The sequence below is a fragment of the Marmota monax genome, unplaced genomic scaffold (genome assembly GCF_021218885.2).
Source record: "Marmota monax isolate L192 unplaced genomic scaffold, Marmota_monax_Labrador192_F-V1.1 WCK01_AAM20220418_F8-fsc00047, whole genome shotgun sequence".
NCBI classification, from domain to species: Eukaryota; Metazoa; Chordata; class Mammalia; order Rodentia; family Sciuridae; genus Marmota; species Marmota monax.
The window spans coordinates 9187211-9211440 of record NW_026692072.1 but is presented as its reverse complement, the minus strand read 5'-3'; the positions used below and the strand labels follow the sequence as shown (position 1 = coordinate 9211440).

The 24230-nt window shown below is 36.8% G+C and overlaps 1 protein-coding gene across 3 annotated transcripts in view; it reads right to left on the bottom strand.

The window, feature by feature from the left end:
- Positions 1–24230, bottom strand: part of Ttc17 (tetratricopeptide repeat domain 17) — a 119678-nt gene that overhangs the window by 42779 nt on the left and 52669 nt on the right. For 2 of the 3 annotated variants that reach the window (XM_046456284.2, XM_046456292.2), the window contains exon 17: positions 7233–7403. The exons of the other annotated variant lie outside the window; for it this stretch is intronic. In XM_046456284.2, coding sequence (XP_046312240.1) covers positions 7233–7403 — 171 coding nt within the window. The remainder of the gene's footprint in view (positions 1–7232; positions 7404–24230) is intronic. 3 annotated transcript variants of the gene reach the window in all.

Below are 24230 nucleotides of genomic sequence, written 5' to 3'. Positions count from 1 at the left end.
GAAAAGCAGTATGGAGATTCTTCAAAAAACTAGGAATGGACCCACTATATGACCCAGCTATTCCACTTCTTGGTATATATCCAAAAGATTTAAAATCAGAATACTACACTAATGTAGCCATTGACGTTAATTAACAGCAGCACAATTCAAAATAGCCTAGCTATGGAAACAATCCAGGTGCTCTTCCAACAGAGGAATGGATAAAGAAAATGTGTTTATACATGCAATGGAGTATTAGCCATAAAGAAGAATGAAATTATAGCATTTGATTTGTATAAATCATAGCATTTGCAAATGTATGGAACTGGAGACCATTACACTAAGTGAAATAAGCCAGTTCCAAAAAGTCAAAGGTCGAATTTGAATTTGAATTAGTGGGAGCTAATTCAAAATAAGGGGAAGGAAATTAAAAAAAAAAAAGAAAGAAAAAAAAGGAGAGGGAATTTCATCAAAATAAAGGAAAGATCAGTGGGGGTGGTGAGGAGGAAGAAGGGAAAGGAAAAGGGAAGAACAGTGAAACAAATCTGACTGAACTTTCTCTATGTGCATGCACACATGTGGCATGGTAGGCCCTGGCATTGTGTGTGTCTACAGGACACTAATAAAAGAAACAAAGTAAACTGTAAATAGATTGAAGGCAGCTGGGTGAAGTGGGGGGTGGGGTGGAGGGGTACGTGATGGGAACTGAATTGGAGTGGGTTGTGTTCCATGCTTTTGTGATAATGTCAGGTTATATCCTGGTGTTGTATATAAAAAGAATTAAAAAAGAAAAAGATGGCAAAGATGAAGCTTATTATGGTGTGTTATAGTGTACTTTCTTCCTAAAATGGTTACCAAGTTATTATTTATGTTGTTCAAGTACATAAAGCCTCCCATGGATGCTTTTTGGTACAATGAGTAAGCAAAAACTCTCTCCTCCAAGAACCTGACATTTCCTCAATGTTCACAACCCTGCAACTTCCCCTCTGTGCTTAGATAACAAGGAGGCTTGGTGCATGTTATCCCAAGTTTCCTAAATTCTTTACTGTTTAACTTTGGTTGTTCATTTTGAATTAATGGCTGGCTCTTTTGCTGTGTGCTCTGTGAAAGTTCTCTCTCATCTTTTTTGGAAGTAGATGGGTCACAAAAGCAAATTGCTTATTCCTCCTTTTGTAACAAGTACTGATTGATTAATCAGAGAGCTCTGGTTGATGGCTCAGACAATGCCAGTCTGTTGTTCCAGTGCAATAACCTTCAGTTGGCAACTCCGCTTGTTTAGGGGTTTAGAACATCATATTAATCAGGCAACGTCAGGATTCTCATACTCAAACCTACCAGATCTACAGCTGCAGTGAGCAACGCATCTTAGAAATGCTGGGGGCTGGAGGTGAGAAACATGGATGACTACCGCAGTTGCAAATGACTTAAAGCTTTGAGCCATATTCACAGGTCAACAATGTCATCCACAGCTCTGGTGGCATCTCCGCCTCTCATCCCATTTTCTACTGCAGAAAGGTCTGATATCAAATTGGGGGCACTGTTAGAAATCTCTAAAACTCTTCCTTGAAAAAGCCATAGGGTTCTTCTCTTTATTCATACAAGTGACTACAAAATGTACTGCTGTCTTTTCAAGTAAGTTCCTTTTAGGCTTTCTGAACCAATCTGTTGCTTTCTACTATTTTTTTAATTTTTATTTTTTTAGTTATAGTTGGACACAATACCTTTATTTATTCATTTTAATGTGGTGCTGAGGATCGAACCCAGTGACTCGCGAGTGTTGGGCGAGAGCTCTACCGCTGAGCCACAACTCCAGCCCCTAATTATTATTATTTTTAATTGTGTTCTGAAACAAGCATATGGGTTTGTCAAACCTTTTTCTTTAGGATATTCAGACAAAAGTAGTCAGTTACTTGCCTAAATTAAGTAGCTGGTAGTATAATATATGCAGGGCTAAGAGGCCTGATTTTCAGTTTCTCTTTTGTTTACTCTGATGTCCCTAAAGTCCAACACTGCACCTGGCACACAGCAGACACACAGGTGTGGAAGGCATTAATGAGGACCTGGGAACAACTGGTTTGTGAGGTTCTTGAGGATCTGCTTCTTTTGCCTTTGTCTTGTCCACTGGCATTTCACGTCTTTTAATTTTAAGGTCTGCCTTGTCAATTGCTAATGCACTGTCAACCCTGCTGATGGGCATGCAATATGAAGTTGAGCACTGGAACACTAGCATAGTGTCTGGTGCACTGTGTGACTTAAAAGTTCTCTGCAGATCACTCAGGAAGGCAGCTCTACAGGGACCCCAAATAGCAACTTCACTGGAAGAGTCGCTTGGCATCTGACTGTGTTCACAGAGTTGTTTCTAAGAATCCCTCATCTTATCTTAGATTCTTTTCCTTCCTTTTCCTATGGCAACTGTAGGATTCTTTGTACCCAGTCTTGAAATAGGAAAAGGCTTTTGATAGGTTTGGCTCCAGCAAAGAATATGGGCTTAAAGAAAACTGGCTTTTGGCCAAGAGGAACTGCAGGTAACTGTTACCTGTGTACAGTCACAGTTACACATGGATTCTGTGTTTGGAAACCTTACTGCCTTTCTGTAGGCACTACTATTTGAAAAGCATTCATGTCATTTACCTGCACAAGTTCTGCAAACCCAATTCCTAAAGGTTACTGCTTCCCTGTGCCCCTAACATATGGTAATACATATCATTATAATAAAATTCTTAAGAGAGAGAGGCTTTCATTAATGGAAATTGATGTTCTAATGAAAAGACACTTCAGAACTTACTGCATGCTTCTGCTACTGGCAGCCTTTAGGCCTTTCCAAAGGTTGCTGGGTTGGGGTCACAGGAATTTCTAAAGAAAAACGCTGAATATATACATCTTCATCTATACCCCAAAGGTGAGCAATCAATAGATCATAAAGTGCTATGAGTTAGAAAAAGAACAACCATCACCAAATCTTTATTTATTTAGAGTCTACTATGTGACTATCTCTGTACTTGAAGCTATACAGATGGGAGCAAAAAGAAAATGAAAGTTCCTGACCCCAAAGAATTAAATATAACCAATTTAGAATCAAGTTGGAAACACAAAACTATATACATATATATTAAACAATAATAGGACAAAAAGAACAAAATATTTGAATGTAACCACAAAATATTTCTCAGAGGAAAGAGGTTGAGCATGTATTTTATCTATGGGTTTGTGAGGATTTTGGTTTACAAGCAGCCTCTTAAGTCCTGAAGGAGTACAGTCACATCTATGTTTGTAGAAGTGAATGTTTACTGAATTCCAACTGTGCACCTGGAACTAAAATAAATGCTTTCCAAATTACTCAAAAATCATTGTAAGAAACATTTAAAAACAAACAAACAAACAAACAAGAAAAAGAAGGCTGAGGAAGGTCAAATAATGTGCTCAAGATTTAACAACTAGTAGGTGTAGAGCCAGAGCATGACAACAATATCTCTGACTATAAAACCTATGTTCTTCCTTCCACTGCTAAGAGTTGCTAAGAAGGAATTCTGAACTAGATGATGAGGTGAAGCAGTGGTTTTCAAATGTTAATCAGTGACACATTTTCACCAATCCTTAGCAAAATGAGAAAAAAAAAGGGACAATCAAATAAAACTCTCTCACACTGATACACATTTATTGGTGTAAGGTTGTAAACAATAAAGGACAGAAACTGACCTTTATTCTGAAATCACTTTTGTACTTTTCTGACATTAAACTATTCTGCTTAATGAACTAAAGGTACTACTAGATTCTAGACTTTTTAAAAATACGACCTTATCAATTAAAAACCTAAAGTTCTCGGGGCTGGGGATGTGGCTCAAGTGGTAGCACGCTTGTCTGGCATGCGTGCGGCCCGGGTTCGATCCTCAGCACCACATACCAACAAAGATGTTGTGTCTGCCAATAACTAAAAAAAAAAAAAATAAATAAACAAATATGTTTAAAAAAAAAAAACAAAAAAAACAAAAAACCTAAAGTTCTTGCAGGTGTAATGGTGCAAAACTGTAATCCCAGAGACTTGGGGGAAGCTGAGGCAGGAGGATCCCAAGTTCAAGGCCAGTCTGGGCAACTCAGTCAGATCCTGTCTGAAAAATATAAAAGGGCTGGGATGTAGCTCATTGATAGAGTGCTCGTCTAGCATGCAAAAGCCCCTGAGTTTAATCTCTAATACCACAATCAAATCATCAATCAATCAATCAAGTTCTAATGCATCAAAACCCTATTTAAGAGAAACAAAGGTCTGAAGGTTTCAGGATGAAATTTAGTTATACCACCTGCTGAAGATTCTCAGGCAATTTCTCCAAGTCTCAATTTCTTATCTATAAGAAGGGCTGAATAATATCTACTTCATAAGGTTAGCACATAATTCACAATACTTTGTAAATTATAAAATGTCACACAAAGTTAGTAATTACCATGAGAGTGGCAATTGGAGAGAATTCAACTATTTGTATCTTTAAATTTTTCTCCAAATATAGGTTTTTCAAAAATGTCAAAAGTTTTCTTTAATGTACATGCTTAGTTTTTATTATAACACTATTTATATTAAAAAGTGGGAGTTTTTCTGACTCTGATAACCATACTATAGGAAGCCTACTGGTATCAATGTAGTTCTGTGGACTTGCTGTTAGAACCTGGGGAATAAGAAAAGGGTATGCCCAGAATTTAGACAGATCATAAAGAAAAGTTAGTACCTGACAGTAAACAGGAAGTGTCACCATCATATTATAGACTGAATTAGAAATGTGAAAAGGAATCCATCCTAAGAGACAGTCTACATGGTGCTGAAAGGGACCTGGAAAAAAACCTCATCTCAGGGCAACTATATTTATCCCTAGTATGGGAACAGGATGGAACTACATGGGGATCATGGAACTAAAGAAACCACACTGTTATGATCTGTCTCAGCAATGATGTGTCCAAAAAAAGGGAGACAAAGGGCAAGATGCTGCTTGGGTTTTATTCTGAACTGTCCTGGGTGGCATGGGAAGAACTTCTTTGGTAGTTGTAAATATCCTAGTCACTGTGGAGTTCTATTGTTTTGGAATAAATACTGTTTCTATAAATGACTAAAATATCACTTATTACTCAGTTTAATTTCTGTGGATTCTAAGTTTAGCAAGCAACCTCATGATGCTCATTGAGTTGTACAGGTATCTTAATGCCAAAAAAGAGACATGAAGTGCTAGGTACAAGGGAGGAGTAGTCCCAATTATAAACAAACACACTGGCCATCAGGTTAAGAATAAATACATCTTTTTGAGTTGGTAAATGGGGTTTAATTTCCTTGAAGTCCAATAGTTCTGGGTGAAACGGCTTAATCTACTTTCCTAAACCTGTGAAGATCATGACTGGTGGAAAACCACCACTGTTGTGTTTTCATCAGCACCAGTGGTGTTCATTCCCTTTGAAGTCTTTCTTCTCTGAGACATCACTTTTTATATACAATATTAAAAGAAAAGATTTTGTAGCTGTAATATATTAATCCAATTTATATAGGAAGGCAAATGCATTTCACTAACCAATATGGACAGTTCACAAGGAATGTCAAGTTGCATAAGACAGGGTATATAAGAAGCTCATTGTCTGATGGGAGACAAGATATGCAAACAATTAATAGTATATGAAAAGTGCTTTGAAAAATAGTAGGAACAAGACCATTGAGGATAACCTAAATGCTTGGAGACCATCATGAATGCTTCATGGAGAAAGTGGCATTTGAGCTGGATCTTGGAGAGCTATCCATTTAAAAAGTGTATGTAGGAGTCACTCCCAGCCTGTATGAAAAGATAAAGAGGCTCAAGACAGCATGCCATGAGAGGAGAATGGTAAAAACATTTGTACTTCCTGTCATGTAGCACACTAGTAGGTGACACAGCTAGAGAGGGAAGTAGGGGCCAAACTGCTTCATATCCCCAACTAAGACTTTTGGATTCTTACTTTAGGTAATAGCCACTGAAAACACTTCAATCTATGCAACTTACCTGATCAGAATAACATTTTAGAAACAACTCTTTGGACACACAGAAAGTGGTAATAGTGGCGGCTTCTGTCTTTATTGGTGCTGAGGATTGAACCTAGGGCCTCTCCTGCACTAGGCAAGCACTCTACCGCTGAGCTATAACCCTAGCCCTACTTCTATTTTTAAAAATAGGTACCAATTATGTATATTCGCTTGCTTTGTCTTTGTCTCTCTCCACATGTAGAGACTAAAGTAAAAGGCTACTGCAACAGCAAAGATAAAAACAAAGTTTGAATACAGGCAGTGGCGAGGAAATAGACAAGAAGATGGTGGACTCAACAGATCTTAGAAACTGATTGGTTATAGTGGTGGCTGAGTCAGTTGTGCTACATTAAAAGGGGATACAGGAATTAGAAGCAGCTCAGAAAATAGGATGAAAATAAAGTCAAGTTCAATAGTGGGATAAAAATAAAGTCAAGTACCTCTGGCATATCAAGATAAGAGCTCACTAAAAATGTGGATATAAAAACTGGAGTTTTACAGAACTTCTTAGCTGAGCGCACAGCTTTGAAGTCACTGGTATATTCAAGGTGTCTGAGTCACCACCAGGTAAGACACAGAGGAATAAGAAGACCAAGTTTAGATACTGGGTAGCTCCACAGAAAGAGAGCAGAATAAAGAATAAGTAAAGGAAACTTAAAAAGAGTCGGTCTTGAGGGTAGGCAAGAGCAAGTGATTCCAGAAACCAAGAGGAGAGAGAAAAGAGTTTCAAGAAGTGGAGAGTTAGATATAGTTCCAACTTCAGAAAACTGGTCAAGAAGAATGAATACTAAAAAGAAGTCATCCATTTTGGCCATTCTAAATTGACAAACTGTTCAGCATGGCACAGCTCAAAATGTCAGAAAGTGGAATGGTAGCATGTCCATTATTCTACACTTGTAAATTTTATTGGGTTAGTGTATATATAGCTGATTTTTCTTTTTTCAGTGACTTAATAGAATAACAACACTGAGAAGAAAGATTGGTATATAATGAATCAAATTTGTTCTAGCAAAAGACAGTGAGGTGGAGGAAAGAGGAAGTGTGGAGACCACTATCACATTAGAGCTTGTTTTCTGCTTTGCGGCTGAGAGTCACCCTCATGATTCTACAACACGAGTGGCTGTTAAATAGGAGGAAGCGAACTCTTGAAATGAGGGAAAAGCCGAAGCTTAAAGATCGAGAGAGTTGATTTTTCCCCAGAAGCACAGCCCAGGTCAAATCAACTTACTTTCAAGTCTAAGGGCATCTGAGTCTCTCCCTGAATTCTCAACAGAGAATACAGGGTCCTCCTCTGTTCCTCTCTCAAAGGGATCTTCTTCAGCAGCATCCAGTGATTGTTTGTTGTCAAAATATTTCTGTTTGTCATGGCTGTTGTCCAGGGTTTTCTCATGACAATGACCTCAATGACAAGAGACACAGATATAACACATTAGAAACATCTCTCTTGTGTTGTCCCACAATGCAAGGTTCCAAAACATCAAAAAGAGCCAAAAGTTGGCAAGGCTAGTTTTTCTCCACACACATGAATTGGTGAGCAGAAGCAACAAAAGCAGATCATTATTTTGTCAAGCTTTTCACTGAACTTCAAGTTTCGGTTGCTAGGCTATTCTAAGAACCAAGTATTTTTTGGGAAAAAGTGAAAAAGATCAAGCCCCAAGATTTTGTTCCATTCTTAACAACTATGTAACAGCTGTGAAAATACTCCCTTAAAGTTAAAAATATCAAAAAGTTTTCCTTCTGTTTGCTTTTAAAGGTGAAAAATGACAGATTAGTATTTGAATATAATAGATTAATTATAGCAGAGAAATATACTATTCTTGTGTCATAGCTTAAAATGACATACACCAAAAGGTGAAGAATTATTAAAAAAGTGAAAACCAAGGAGGGTAATGATAGAGCTTCCAAATTTAAGACTGCAAAATAACAAAGGTGCCTATTTTTCTTTTAGAAAACAAGTTCTGGAGTGGGGCATGGCGGACATACCTATAATCCCTGCTATTTGAGTTGAGGCTGGAAGACCCCAAAGTTCAAGCCCACCTGGGCAACATAGAAAAGAAAAAAGTTCTGGTCATATAGATTAAAGATTCATCTGAGCATAAAATGCCAAATCTTGAATGTAATCCTAGTATTGTTTGATACTTTTGACTTGTACTGTGAGACTGACCTCTACTTAGAATCTTGCCTACGAGTCAAAGGGTTTTGATTCTCCTAGGAATTATGTGTTCATATATATTAAAAAAATAATATTTAGCTCCATCTGATGGTCATTTTCTGGGTAAGAGAATACTGGGCTGTTGTGTCTGATGTGGCAATGATGTAGCTATGACATTAGTCCCTCACTGGCTTGCTGAACAGGTGTCTTCTTCCTCCCTCTGTCCCATTGTTACCAAAAAATGCATCCTCAGTGGAAGGCCACAGATTTTTCTGTTAGAGAACAATTATTTGCTTAAGTGTGTATAAGTAACTGCTTTCTTTCGAATATGTCAAAAGTCATTTTTTGGAGAATGTTGTCTTATTAAAGAGACATACTCAAACTAGTTCTCTCTGTACCAATGGAAGAACAAGAACCCTTTTTCTGGATTTGATAACTCCCTTTTAGGTGCCATAACTTAAGAAAATACTTCTCAGGCTATTTCCCTTATTGTACCAAGAAAATGTAGTAGACTCAACACCTTCTTGAGCACAGAGTTTGGAGTAGGTAGACTACATACCTGGGGAATCACTTTCCATTTTCCAAATCAGCACTCTCACACATCTGAGACTGCTGCACACAACAGAAGTACTGCAGACAAGGAAGACCTAAAGAGAGCTGAAACTCTCAAGAAGCTTGTAGAAAGCTGGGAGTGGTGGCACAGGCCTGTAATCCCAGACTCAGGAGGCTGAGGTGGGAGATCTCAAGTTTGAGGCCAACCTCAGTAACTTAGTGAGGCCTTCAGCAACTGAGATCTATCTCAAAATAAAATATGAAAAAGACTGGGGAGGTAGTTCAGTGATAAAGCACCCCTGTGCTCAATTTGCCAGTTTAAAAAAAGCTTCTATATAGAACAAACAATACCGAGGCAGTGTGCTGTGCCAAGTGTGTGCTTCAGAGAAGCAGCTTTGAATAAGGGGAACTTGAACTGTGAAGAACAGGCAGGACTAGAAAAGGGGGAAGGACAAGATTGGGAGCCAGTGATTACTGAGTACTCTGGCTTTTTCCTTCTCTTAGCCCTCATATAAACCTTGTAAAGTATCACAGATCCTTATTTTGTACACGAAGAAACTGGTTCTCAGTGAAAGGAAATAACTGCCTAATCTCAAGCAGGAAGTGAGTGGCAGCCTGGGACTGGATCAGGTCTGTCTTACTACATGGCCTTCTGGCTTTCCACCAGCCAGTGCCGAGTCTAACAAAAAGGCGGCACTCTAGGACGACTGGACTGCTGGGCAGAGCCCAGGGAAGACAACTGCAGCTACTCTCTTTCTCTCGGTTCTCCTGTTAGAGGAAAGAGGCTGCTGATTTGCCTCCACTTGTTTTCACCATCTGCCATGTGCAGTAAGCACTGAGGAGCCGGCAGGACAGCATTACCACTGGGCTACAAGCAGCTCCACACACCCAGCTGACTACGACTTACTAGGAAGAACATCACACTTCTCAGAGAGAACTCTTAATCTGGATATAAGTAAGCATGACTATTAAAAGCAGAGAGTAAACAGTGCTGACAATGATGCTGATCAAAGCATTTTCACCTTGACACAGGTTGTGTAAAACTTAACATTACTAAAGCAAAGACAAACCTGTAACCCTACAACCCAGTGAAGATCTGTGATTTCTGAGGTTATCTCCCTGCCCCCAATGCCACCTTTTTGTTTCTTCTTGCTGTAAACATACAGTTGGTTTCATCTTTTTAAATATATATAATAAAAAAGCCTTATCAACAGATATGATGTGCATGAGACCTGAAAGCTAAACTCAGTCCTCCTGCATGACCTCAAACCTGGACAGTCTCCTGAAGCCAGCTGTGTGCCTTCGAGGAGTGTCTTGACCTCTAACTCAGGAAACTAGAGCAAACACCTTTCAGAGGACAACAGGAGAGGGAGGAGAGAGGAGAACTGGAGGAATGAAAGAAGAACACGAGGTTTCTGTTGGGTATTTCTTGGAGATAGCATCAACATCATCAAATAAAAACCAAATGCTTTAAGAGCTGTTAAAATTAACTTTCTTAAGGTAACAGTTAAAAACAGACTGGTTTAGAATTCTGGTGTGACTTGCCTAAGTAGCAAGACTAATTATAGAAAGTCAAATTGGCTAATTTTAAAATTACTTCTAATTACCTAAGGGGGAAGTGAAGCACTTCAGAAAGAACTCAAGTCTCTATTCTCTGGACCACAGTATTGGTCTGTTCTAGCTTAAAGGGGAACTACAAAAAGCTACCTGCCTGAAAAACATTTCTTAATTTCCTGGTAGAGGTGAAGATGATGTTCTCATTAAAGAAATAAGAAAATATTGGAGAAAGAACTACGATAGGTCACCTGGAAAGTACTAAGTCATCTTCTAAGCATACAAATTATTTTTTGCTGATGCAAAAGTGGATTTCTATAGCTTAGACTAAACTTGAGGGGTATGTTTTTATACTTTTAAAGGAACTACATAATTTAAATGAAATGTTTTAGACAAAAAGGTCCCAGGTGAACGTGGAAACATTTTTCTATGCATACTGCCCTATACTTGCTTGCAAAGCATTTAACATCTATTTTGAATTCTGGTGGGTTTGGCTTTTCTTGGAAGTAAAAGACTATACGGCAATACCAATCAAGTATAAGACTCCAAGGAGGTACTGCAGGTTCAGGAATTGCTGTGAGATCTTAGGCATACCAGACCATCTCCTACATGAATCAGGTTATTAATACTGACCTATCCTACAAGGGTGTTCTGGAAAACAAAAATATTTAATATGCCTTGTCAAAGTATAGGTCTCCTGAAGGATAAAGCATTTATGCCATAGTAGACAGTTTTTCAGAGTAAGCAAAGTTCTCAGGAAATCCTATCATTTCTAAGGTTAAGAAAATCTCCTTTCTTGTTAATTTTGTTGATAAAGTCTCTAGAAGAATATTTTCTACTTTCTAACTAGAGTTTGCATTTTTTTGGGGGGGGGGGGAGGAGATACCGGGGATTGAACTCAGGGGCACTCGACCACTAAGCCACATCCCCAGCTCTATTTAGTATTTTATTTAGAGATAGGGTCTCACTGAGTTGCTTAGCATCTTTATGTTGCCAAGGCTGGCTTGGAACTCACGATTCTCCTGCCTCAGCCTCCCAAGCTGCTGGGATTACAGGCATTCATGTTAAATAAAAGAATCTTACTTTCTGAATCTCTTAAGTTAGTAAATAAATTGCTGGTGGGCTACCTTTGAATCCTCCAGGGTTGTTTACAATAAACAAATGCTACAAATGAGTTGAGAAGCATCAAAACGTGGTAAAGGCCAAGGAACTAAAGCTAGCACGGTGCCAAGATCACATGGCTCTTTCAGTATTAGGACATAATGGAGGAGAGCACAAATACCAGACTACATGAGTTCAAATCCTGTTTCCACCACTTTCCAGTTCTGTAGAGCAGGATGAATCATCTTTAGTCTCTTTAGGATCAGTCGCTTCAACTGCAAACTGAGTTTAATTGTAGTACCTTCATTAGGTTGTTAAGAATTAAATACAAAAAGCTGCCCAGTACACAGATGCTATTATTCTTAGTGTTGTCTCCCTGAAAACTTGCAATGGAGAAGTTATCCCAGTGTAATCCTGTAAATAAGGTCTTTTAGCTATGCCCATTGCAGAATCTTGAGTATGGTCAACTGGCTATACAAATTATTTTGGGATTTGCCTAATTTCAATGGGTGTCTGTGCACGCATGCACAGGGGATGCTGGAGGTGGTACAGAGTTCATTTCTACCAGTCTTTTAGAAGAAAATAGCAATTCAGATTAAGCTTTTTGGCATATGTAAGCCCTCAGATTTTTAGTATAAGAAATTAGCTTTATAGTTGTCTCTTCTGTGTTCTCTGAGGGACTCTATAATAGTGTGAATTCACTGCCTTACAATATGAAAACTAACTGTAGACAAATATGTGAAGCTAAATCAACACTGGGCTCTGTGAAGCTCAACAAATCCCTCTAGTTGTTTATATTGCTTTGGTCTTCCCCACAAATTTCACTTGCTCGCTCTTTTTTTTTTTTTTTTAAATAAAACAAGTCATAGGATACTGCTGTGTTACCTAATTATACGATGAATTTCTAAGATCTAAATAATAAATTGATTTGTAATGGCAATTTGAATTTGAAAGCAAAGTTAGCAGATGTTAGAAAAATCATCTTTGTGAAGAGTGGAATATTCTAAAGGTTCTCCTACTAGCTCTAGTAAATTGATACTATACAGTCTCCTTTTGCCTCTTAGAAAATTTACCTTATATAGGAAGCATTTCTGGTATATTCCATTAAATACAGAGCACCTGGGTGGAAAACGTAGATACTTTCATCCTTTTAACAGATCTGAGTCACTTTTAGTAGAATCTGTCTTTCTCTTTATGTTTCTTTCTTTCTTTTTTTTTTTTTTTTTTCAGAATTGGAGATTGAACCCAGGCCTCTCACATGCTAGGCAAGTGTTCTGCCACTGAGCTCACTGAGCTGCACATCCAGCCCTTTCCTCCTACCTTTCTAAACAACAGCATGCAAATTATGCAGTTAAAAAGACAAATGCTGTTTTGTAAATATGTATTTTAGAAACACATTGGAAATGTTTCATTTTATTAAAATTTAAGTTCACTCATAACATTATTTCATATTTATGTCTCTAGTAAAATATAATTGTCTTTAGAAAACAGAATAAAGTAACTCATGAAGTGAACACAATTATATCTTTTTCAGTTGCTCACCACTGTTACACAAAATGACTTCAAGATATTATCAGGAAACATTTACTAGGGTGGCCTGTGGAGCTTTGGTGCTGCACAGTTAATAGGTAAAATACTAGAAAGACAAAAATCTTACTGGGAACACATACCATTAGAATTTATACCTTCAAGGGTGGTGACAAAGTCCACAGACCTTTTACCTAGAGGCACATTCCACAGTATGAATTCAAATTCTGCCTTAGCTAAAGCCTGAGCATATGAACTTGGGTAAGTCAATTTACTGTGTCTAGGCTCTTTATCTGAAATGAGAAGATAAACTACTGTCCTACAATAAGGAGACTTCTGGAAAACACCACTAATCAAAGCAGTGCAAAAATAAGAATACAGAACTCCATGAGTTCGGATGAAACCTGGATTGCTGATGACTGTCTCTGAATGGCAAACGCAGATTCCTAACCTCCTCTTCCCTGTGCTGGCCTCTACTTGGGGAGGACAAAAGAAATGATTTCAACAGAAGGAATGGCTCCTTAGATCTGCTCCTATCCAGCAATTACTACTGAATGAAATTCTTTGCAGGAGGCTTTAAAGTAATGGTTATATACTGACTGACCTTAAAAGTGCAGTGCCAGAGAGAAAAGAGACCATATTAGAGACTAGAAATTGGCAATCTCAGGTTTACACTGGCATTCTCTCCTGGTGAGGTGAATGCATCAGAGGAGAGCTGGAGGAAAAAAAGAAGACAGAGAAGCCCATACATGTACAGTTGTGTTTCCCTTTAACTACATACTTTGGAACAGAATTCTCTCCTGGGGAATACTCTTTTGCACACATTGGGAAATCTTTGTTAAAAATTGTGGGCTGAACTGGTTTCTGCAAACCTACACTCCCTGCCTCATTTTATACCAGAAAAAGGAGAACTGGCTATTAATCTGGATTACTGATGTTGCCATGGGGCTTTCTCCTAAATGACTACAATACAGAAAGCAAAGTGAGCAGCAGCTTAGAGAGACACCAGGACACACACACACAGGTGGAATCCAAACTCTTGGGAAGTGTTACTTCCTCTAGAAAAGAAAAAGATCAAATTTTATCTCTAAAAAAGGGAACTTAAACGTTCATTAGGAGTTTGAGAAAGTTTTCATCCAGAGACTATATTGAAAAAGAAAATAAACTGCCCTAAATATTATTATTATGATTTTAAATTTAAATCTCTGGCACACTTCAGCCTAGGGAAATTTTCTTCATGCCGAAATTAGGGAACCAAATCTACCGGACTTCCTCAGGCTTAATGATTACTTGTAGATGTTAATTTTGAATGAGGGTCAAAAGGGACATTTGTTTGCAACTTTCATTAAAAACAAAAAAACAGTGGGGAATGGAGGTCGGAGAATAACTATGAGATGTGTTAGCTTACAGTGGACAAGACTATTCCTCTTCTCCCTCCGAAGCTGAGAGCTGCAGATTCTAAAAGGAGATCTACATCTATATATGCATGTTGGATGGGGGTTCAATTGAGTGGGAGTTCATATACAGTCCTCTGGGAAAACAGCAGGCACATGCAACTTGCTTTTTACCACTTTTATTAATTAGGTTCAGACTCAAAATATCACCGGCTACTTTGCCAAAGTGTAATCTGGGTGCTAAACATGGGGGTAGGACATGGAGTACATGGTGGGCTAGAGTATAAGGACGAAAAAAGGATGGTCCTACTGTCAGGGAGTTTGGCGAGTCTTGGAAAAGTTATATGATGTGCACAAATAAATATAATGACAAGTCCCAGTAGCTAAAGTGACTGGTTATTACAACCTTACTTATAATTAGGGGATCAGGTAAATCATATGGCAACAGGGGGCCTTGAAAGATGGGTTAGATTGGTACTTTTCGGGTGGGAATAGGGGGGGGTCATGGGGAAGACTTGCAGAAAACAAATGTGCAAATACATAAAACCAGCAGGATGGATGTTGTACAGAAAACAGACTACCCCTGGTTGCATCATTACATACCAGGATTTGGCATAATTACAACAGACTTTGTAAAAGGCAGACATTAAAGTCCTTCAGTCATCAGCAAGCTTAAATTCAGGTCATCTCTTTGATTCAGCTACACACTATTACAGTGATTCTGCTTCGCTCAGTTTTTAACAGAATACGCCTACAAACAGTTGGCGGGTGATGGTTAGATTTCGTAGCTACCCACAACGTTAAGGGTTTTCCATTTGACTCCTTTCTCCTGTTCCAAGTGTGTTTGCCTGCTGATGCTGAGAAAAGGACTCTAATATACTTTTAATTCTGTTCCTATTCCTGAAACTGCAAATGGAGGCAGAGAGATATGAATAGTAGGGATGGGACCGGCCATGAGAAGTACTTGTTAAGGCTTACCTTTTTTTAAAAATTTGATTTGTTATATATGACAACAGAATGCATTATAATTCATATTACACATACAGAGCACAAAGGCTTACCTTTTTTTCTTAGACCAAGGATATAATGCCAGACCAATACTAATAGAATCTCATAGGTGGCTTGGTGTTTTTAACCCTCTAAGTTAAGATTAAGTGAATTTTAATGACAATTTTCAAATGAGAACCCAAGATCCTAATTTTGTAACACATCAGGTCCTGGGTCTAGTACTATACCTCATAGGACCTAGATAAATGGACAAAGAGCAAGCACTAAGAACGGGTCTTTTCAATAGTATGGGTAGTGGGTACGTTCAAGCCGAGGTTAAAAATTCTACTCAAGCCCCTCTACAAAAGTACATTTTTAGCACAGACCTGTGGATTTCAATAACACAAGTTCCCCAATTCTTTGACTGCAAAACCCACTTCAGGGGTGTGTGATTAGAGGCACTTGGATTTGAGTATATCTATCTATACCTAATTACATACAGCCAGGGCACAAAATCAAGTGGAAAGTATAGAAAAACACATGTTATGGTATCACTTTTTCCTCTTGCTTTATATCACCAAATGAAAGTCACCAGGAGAAAGACACCTCAGTGGCTGCTGTGCACACTGTAATTTGGTTTCCAGGATCTTATTCACTTTTCTCCCAACTTTTAAGTTATGGTTTTAGCAAGTGTACTATGAGAGACATGGTGAATTGCTTATTTTTTTTTTTTCATATTAGGGTTTTCTTTTTTTATATCATTAATGAAAACAGGGCTATACTGTTGCATGAATAGCAGGAATCAGACCTGTTCAACACCAGGGCTGTCAGGTGCCATTGACCTCTGGCTCTTGTTTCCTGGAAATTGTTATTTGTATTATTAGTTCCTATAATCATCACTTTGGATATGTGTGATCTGATTGGATTATTAACCGATGCCTGACAGCATAGCTAATGGGGCAAAAAGTTCTTTAAGAAAAGCACATTTTGAACATCAAATTGATGTTTGCTTTTGTGTGTGTGTGTGTGTGTGTGTGTGTGTGTGTGTGTGTGGTGCTGGGGATTGAACCCAGGGCCTTGTGCATGCGAAGCAAGCATTCTACCAACTGAGCTACATCCTCAGCCCACAGATTTGCTTTAAAAAAAAAATTAAATGAGGAGCCAATAGCTATGAAATATGATTTAATTTCTCCTGAATTTCTGAGATCATAACCAGTAAACTTTGGTGGTTAAGGAAAAATAACAAAATTACCGAGATTTTCCCAAAGAGTACAGCTCCTTAATATAAAATAAATTCAACTACTAGTACTAACTACTAACAATGAAAAAAAAATGGGGAGAAAAACCTAGACTAGCATATACACATACACACATATATAGCAAGTCTCCTCAGCTGTATGTATTTTTAAAATGTTACTAGTGCTTTTCACCCAGTGATTATCAGAGACTCTGTTTTATTTCCATCAGGCCATGGAACTGAGTAGAGATCATCCAATGATCAGATTTATAAAGGGGTCTAAACGCTTAGTGCTCACTGTTTCACACCCCTCCCCCCCAAGAAAAAAGAAAAAAAATATTCTGAATCTGGGAATTCATTTCAATTCTCTCACAGCACATATAAAGAATTTTTTGAGGCACACATCACTTACAAATTTTTAAAGAGCCCTTGCTACCAATGTAGAATGGGTATTATGTGTGTGCATGTATTCTGTCAATTAGAATGAATGAGGAGACTTGTGTCAATGCTGCTGTCTAAGATGGCAAAGCTTAACATTACGTAAACTAAAATATCTCCAAAACATCTAGAACAATGAGTGAAAGCTGAAGATTTATAAGAAAAAACCAGGGGTGTAGCTCAGTGGCAAAGCACTTGCCTAGCATGTGTAAGGCCCTGGGTTCAATCTCCAGCACTGCAAATAAACAAATTAATTATATTAAATTAAAAAAATTAAAAAGACATCCAATGAACTTGCCTAACTTAGTACACATAAACTTGTATAACTAGAAGTGAGGCCCTTTCAGTTCCTATCAGGAGACTGCAGTAAGACACTGACTAACAAGATCTTGGCCAATGATTAATGGGGCTCGGTTAAACAGACCTCATTTTGTTCATTCTACATATTTCTTCTTGGTTGTTTTGTGAACAATCACTTTGTTATTCGTGATGTGAATTCAAGAAATTATGGTAAGTTCCTGATGCAGAATGGAGCCCATACATAAGGAAAGATTTCTAAATATAATTTTTCAACACGATCAACAGACACATGATCACAAAACATGATTAAGGATACCTTTCAGTGGACGTCCTACATACATATGAGAAAGGCAGCAGAACTGTGATCTAAATTTAATTTACTACTTCAAAAATGTAGATGACTTCCTTTTAGGACTCAAGAGAGTAACCTTAACACTGGCACAGAACACTCCAAGCACTGTAATTCAGAGAAGACAGAATTGTGACGTTAAGTTAACAAGCATTAGGTAGTCCATAACTGAGTGACAAAGCGGCAGTGCTACCCCTGAGACCCTGGCTGCCTTCAAAAAGTGCTACTGCAATGTCTACAGTGAAAACGGAGCTGCTGCCCCTGATCTCAGTACTCGGACTATCAGAGTCAAGTCTGCAATGATTCAGATCCACTTTGATACTTCTTGGTGAAACAGGAAGAAAAAATTTGCTCTGTGTGTATTACATGTTGAAAAATGCCCTATTTTTTCAATCACCTATCAAAATTTTCAACTATTTTTCTCCTAGAAATGAATTAGTTCCTGTGAGAATGGGCTGTTAAAGCAGTCTTCCTTGCATTTTATTTTAAATACACAATTACTTCTTGTTTCTAATAAGTGAACTTTAAAAAAATATGGCTTTTCTTATTTGTTTCCTCTTATTATTAACATGCCATCTGAAGAATAATTCTTGGCATAATTTCCCATTGCTTTAAAGTTATTTTAGTCACTCAGTGACATGATGAAATGAGTTATATTTTAGAAACTATGCTAATAGCTCTGAAAGTAATTCAACCATATATAGAGCTCACTTTGATACTTCCATTATCCTAAAATTTATTCATGTTGTTCTAATGTAGATATCTTCCCATTTTACAGAAAATGTTTTTGATAAAATGAAGTCATCCTGACTTTCTAAGTCTTTAAACCTAGAGCTTCCCACACCATACTTCCTTGCTAACGACTGTTAGGACTGTTTCATAATAGTAATATCATATTTACATAATGTTTTTCTCTAACGGATTCACAGTTTAATCTTACATCTATGGATACTGAAAGGGAAAATCAGTACAGGTTAAGCATCTCTAGTCTGCAAATCTGAAATCTCAAAATTTCTGAATCAAAAATGATGCCATAGCAGAAAATTCCACACTTGATTTAAGTGATGGGTTTTAGTAAAAATGCACACGCACCAAAAATACTGCATACAACAGCCTTCAAGCTAGGTGTACAAGGTGTTTTTATGAAACAAAATAAATTTCATGTTTAGACTTGGGTCCCATTACCAAGATATCTTACTATGTATATGCCAACACTCCCCCTACACACAAAATTCCTAAATCTAATATTCTTTTGGTTCCAAGCATTTTGGATAAAGGATATATAACTTGTACTATTTTTCACAAATTGTAGGTTTGCCTAGAAATGATACAATAAAAAGGGAAAAACTAAAGATTATGGAAAGTGAAAATTGTCAAAGTAAAGTTCTTAAGTAGACAGGAGAGGAGGGGAAGAGAAAGGAGGAGAGGGGGTCCAAAGCATAAGGACTCAGGCACATATGTAGGGGTTGTCTTCAGGAGTAGGTAAAGATGCAGGTAGGCTGAAAGTTATGTATTTTTTTCTAACTTTCATTAAAATAAACCATAAATATTAGAAGTACTGCCTAAAAGTTTGCATCCCTCTGGTGATGTTTGTGTCATATTTGGGGACCAATATAGGACATACTACTATCAACTTCTTCTTTCTCAAATTTTGTTCATCTTCAGTATCTAGCACTCTTGGTTCTCCTTAAATGTTAGTATTTTTCTCTAAGATTCCATTCTTGGTATTTTATTCAAACTCTGTACATTCTTTCTGAGGGAACCAGAGGAATCACCAAATGAACATGTATTCACTGAACTTGAACACATCCATTACTGACCCTGTGATTCCCAGCACACCAATGCATAGATATTTCTCCTCTGTATTCTTTTCATGATTAGTGATACCAACATCTAACCAGTTACTAAGTTAGAAATTTCTCTTGTTAATTCACATTCTGAAACAACTGTTTTCAGTCTTCGGTCTCTCATGAAACCGCCAACATCCTTAGCCCCCTTCATTTTCACCTGACAATGAACCTCTCATTTCATTTCACTAAGAAGCAATCAGAAGTTCTACTGTTCAATCTTCCAGCAAGCCTTTATATTGTCCCTGCTCCTATCTAAACACAACCCCTACATTTGTGCCTTGGATACCCCCTATTCTCCTTCCCTCCTTTCTACTTAAGAACTTTGATTCTACAATTCTCTCTTTCTCTAATATCTCCCTTTTTATTGGATCACTGCTAGGCAAATATCCTACAACAAAACCAAACACCCTCAATTTACTTTCTAAATGAGACTTACAGCTGTCCTACATCAGCTAGCTTGGAACTGTGTTTTCTATAGGGATGCATATACCTCTTTTGAAGGATGATATAAAAGTATAATAATTATACCACTTGCAATAATATGTCTCAAGAATCGACTGACATGAATTCTTCCAACTACGGCAGTAGGGTAATTATAACTTGTTGAGAATGCAAGAATTAACTGCACATGTCTGTAATCCCAGCCACTTGGGAAGCTGAGGCAGGAGGACTAAAAGTTTGAGGTCAGGCTTTGGCATCTTAGGGAGACCCTGTCTAAAGAAAAAAAAAAAAAGCTGGCAATGTGGCTCAGTGGTAGAGCGCCCCTGGGTTCAACCCTCAGTACCATTAAAAAAAAAAAAAAAAAAAAAAAAAAATTAATGCTTGGGAACCAGAGGACTTAGATTTTAATTTCAGCTCTATTATTAACTGATTCTATGACTTGAATAAAGCATAACTTTTGTTTCTAAATCTATAAATTCATAATTTTTTTCTTATTCTCCTATTATATAGATACATGTCAAAGAATTATCTGCTAATGAAATAAGTATTGCCCAGTTAAGTAAAGAAGCACTATGTAAAGACATCTAGATACTTACTACATGTAGACAATTATATCTGGCTTTGCTGTAAGATGTACCTGCATCTTAGGATTTCAAAACCCGTAATAAATTAACCAAAATTTTACAGAAACAAATGGAGGTGATCTAACAGCATGTTAAAATGCTACAAAATTTGGATCTATAAGACTATCTTAAAAAAAGCAAGTAGGTATCTTCACTAATTCTTATGATGAATGAGATGAAGCAAAATGTTTTTAATTGCAGGTTGCAAATACTGGAGAGTCCACAAGAGGGCAGAAACATGCAGGATTTCTTTTTCTTGAAAATCTGCACACCATGTAAAATTGCTTTAAGATCCAAGTGATAAATCTACAGAAATTCAGGTTGAAGAACACAGACTAAAACAGGACAATGAAACAAGTTATTAAGGGAGCTATGATTTACATAAATAGATTGTATAAATACAGAAATGTTAAGATAATAAAGTTCATGTACATGATTTGAAAATTGCTACTTTTTTTCTGTAGATGCAAAAGCTATAAAATATATATTATATAGAAACTTGCATAAAATTCTAAAAATTTTGCTTAAGACATTAAAGTCTGAGTTCTTCTATAGGATATTTGTTCATAATTTCTAAATATCTGGGCCAATGTTTTTAGGTGTGCCTGTGTCTCAGTGAATTAACAAAAGACAGGGCTCAGAAATCCTGGGTTTAATATTTATTTGGTAAACATCAATGCTGTCATTTGTAGCATATCTATAAAGCATCTAGGTCTAATATATTAAAACTAACTTTGGTCTTATGCTTTCTAATAATACAAAATAATATTAGAGAATATTAAAAATAAAGTAAAATCTATGAGATATAATAGGACACTCTACTTAATGGGAGAAAATATCTTTGCAAATGATGTAATTTTATTTGTAAATTAGTAAATTACAAAGTTGAAAGTATTTTTAAAATGTTTAGAATAGTAAGTGTTTAGAAAATCTACTATCATGTTATTATTTGCTATATCAATGCATTTTAAAATTTTTCTACAGATTCAATATTCATCACTTTGCTTGTAATTGTTAATAAAATTATTTTCCTTCTTTTTAATTAGGGAATATAACCACTATTGTTTCATAAAGTTTCATTCTCTGTGACCCTTTAGTTTTCCCACTGACTAAAGTTTGTGTGTGTGTGTGTGTGTTTGTGTGTGTGTGAGAGAGAGAGAGAGAGGGAGAGAGAAAGAGATACCTCAGAGACCTTGCTTATATTCAAAACCATCACACATTCATTTAACAGATTTCATTTTATATTATAAAGGGCCAAGTAAGTTGTTATTTAAGAATGAGTTTGTTAAAATGTCCACTTCAGTTCTATTTAGATTAAATAAAATTGTAAAATAACAAAACTATAAATATGGAAAAACTGTATGCATTTCAAAACTGCCAAAATAAAATGTTTAATCAAAATTGGAGGGGTAGAGGGTATAGTTCAGCAGCAGAGTGTTTGCCTAGTATGTGCAAGGCCCTGGACTCAATTCCCAGCACGGGAGGGAAAGAAAAAAAAAAACCCACAAAACCAAATCAAACCAAACCAAACTTTGAAGCACCAATTTCTCTTTTACAGTCAACCTGAGTGGGCAATTAAAAAAAAAAAAAAATCAACCTAGTAAGATTTCCTTCACAGCATTGTACAAAAGAAAAGGATTAAATGCTATTGAAAGGGGTGAGAGTAAGGTCAGAATAAGCAGCTGCTTTAAGAACATATGTACTGCTAGGTGTGATGGTGCATGCCTGTAATCCCAGTGATTTCGGAGGCTGAGGCAGGAGGATTGCAAGTTCAAGGCCAGCCTCAAAAACTTAGTGAGACCCTAAGTTACTTAGCAAGACCTTGTCTCAAAAACAAAAACAAACAAAACAAAACAAAAAATACCTGTGGATGTAGCTCATTGGTATAGTATGCCTGAGTTCAATTCCCAATATAAACCAATCAACCAAAACAAATCACATAAAACATATTCACTAACAGCAACTAATATAATGATTTCTAAGTTAATAAAAGCTGTCAGATAAATAATTCTAAACTAAGTGATACTGTTTTAGTTAGAATGTCTTTAAAAGCAGAAAAAGAATTTTTGGCTAGTATTTATATATTTTTAAGCTGAATGCAACATTATTCAATATTAATAGAATATATCACCTGTGCAGGCATTCCAAGAAACAAACTGAAAATCTACATGAAAATGTCATAATTATGTAAGAAAAAAAACCTTGCTGCTGTTAAGATACTGCCTATAATTTTACCACCAAGTTCATACTATGTAAGGTACTACACTGTATTATAGGTGCTGTATAAAGTTATTAAATATTAGATCTTTAAACAATTTTCAGAAGACAATAAAACAGAAAGATTATTTTTAATTAGTTTTTCAAGAGTACTTAGTTACTTTTGATCTGTCTCTCTGTGTGTGTGTGTGTGTGTGTGTTTTGGTGGTGCTGGGACTGAACTCAAGGTCTTGTGCGTGCAAGGCAAACACTCTATCAACTGAGCTATATCCCCAGTCCCATTATTTTTGATCCTGAAAGGCCAATCTGAAAATCTTTCAAACTGATAGCTTTCAAAACAGACTTTTATTACAGAATTAATTATTATTTAAGTTGGGAAGAAAATGGATAAGGGCAAGTTAAATCCCTGTCTAATAAAAACAGCTATGATATGAATTCCTTGATTATTATATGGAAAAAGAATCCAAAGCTTGTCTATCTCTTGAAACCTTTGTATCATTATAATAAAAATTTTAAATAGATAATGTACCAGACAATTAAGATGAAGCTTATTTTGATACTGAAAAAATGGAAAAGTAAGAACATACTGAATCATCTGACTTCAATGAAGGTACCAAAATGCTAATCATTATTTAGAGATTTTCTTTTTTTCATTTCAATCATTTAAAACTCAGATAATGGGAGTAGACAAAATTGTTCAGATTTGTAATACAAGAAGTTCACAGTTTCTACAAAGGGGTTTGCTCTTTCAAGTTTCAGCCTTTTGGGCTAGGGATGTAGAGCAGTGGTAGAGCTGAGTGCTTGCCACTCTACCATGTAAAAGGTCCTAGGTTCTATACCTAGAGCGACCCCTTCATGCACCCTAAAAGCTTTAGCTTTTCAAAGCTACAACTCGATACCTTGACTTAGAATGAGCAGGACTGCTCTGGAAATAAGTAACATAAAAACACAAAGAAAAATTCAACACTTAAATTGGTTCAGTACTACAGAAGTTCTTCTTTTTTTTTTTTTTTTGGTATTAGGGATTGAACCTTGGGGCACTTAATCACTAAGCTACATTCCCAGTCCATTTTTATTTTGAGACAGGTCTTGCCTAGTTACTTAGGGCCTTGCTAAATTGCTGAGGTTGGCTTAGAACTTGTGATCCTCCAGCTTCAGCCTCCCAAATTGCTGGAATTATAGGCATGTGCCATCATACCTGGTTATCAATGAGTTTTAAACTTAGAAAACATTATAGCATACATTTCCACCGAGGGTAATAATATTTATTAAGATCTTAGATTATTTTCTAATTTATATCAGAATGATTTTAGGCTTATAGTGGTAATAACAACTTCTAGTGACTTTAGCTAAGACCTGCTAGCTTAGGCAACTGGTTAACTACAATGTAAAAGGAGTATGTGTGTGTGTGTGTGTGTGTGTGTGTGTGTGTGTATATATATTTTAAATTGATGAGCTCTCTCTGAAAGAACTAAAAATTATAGTCCCTCTTTCCTAGTTAAAT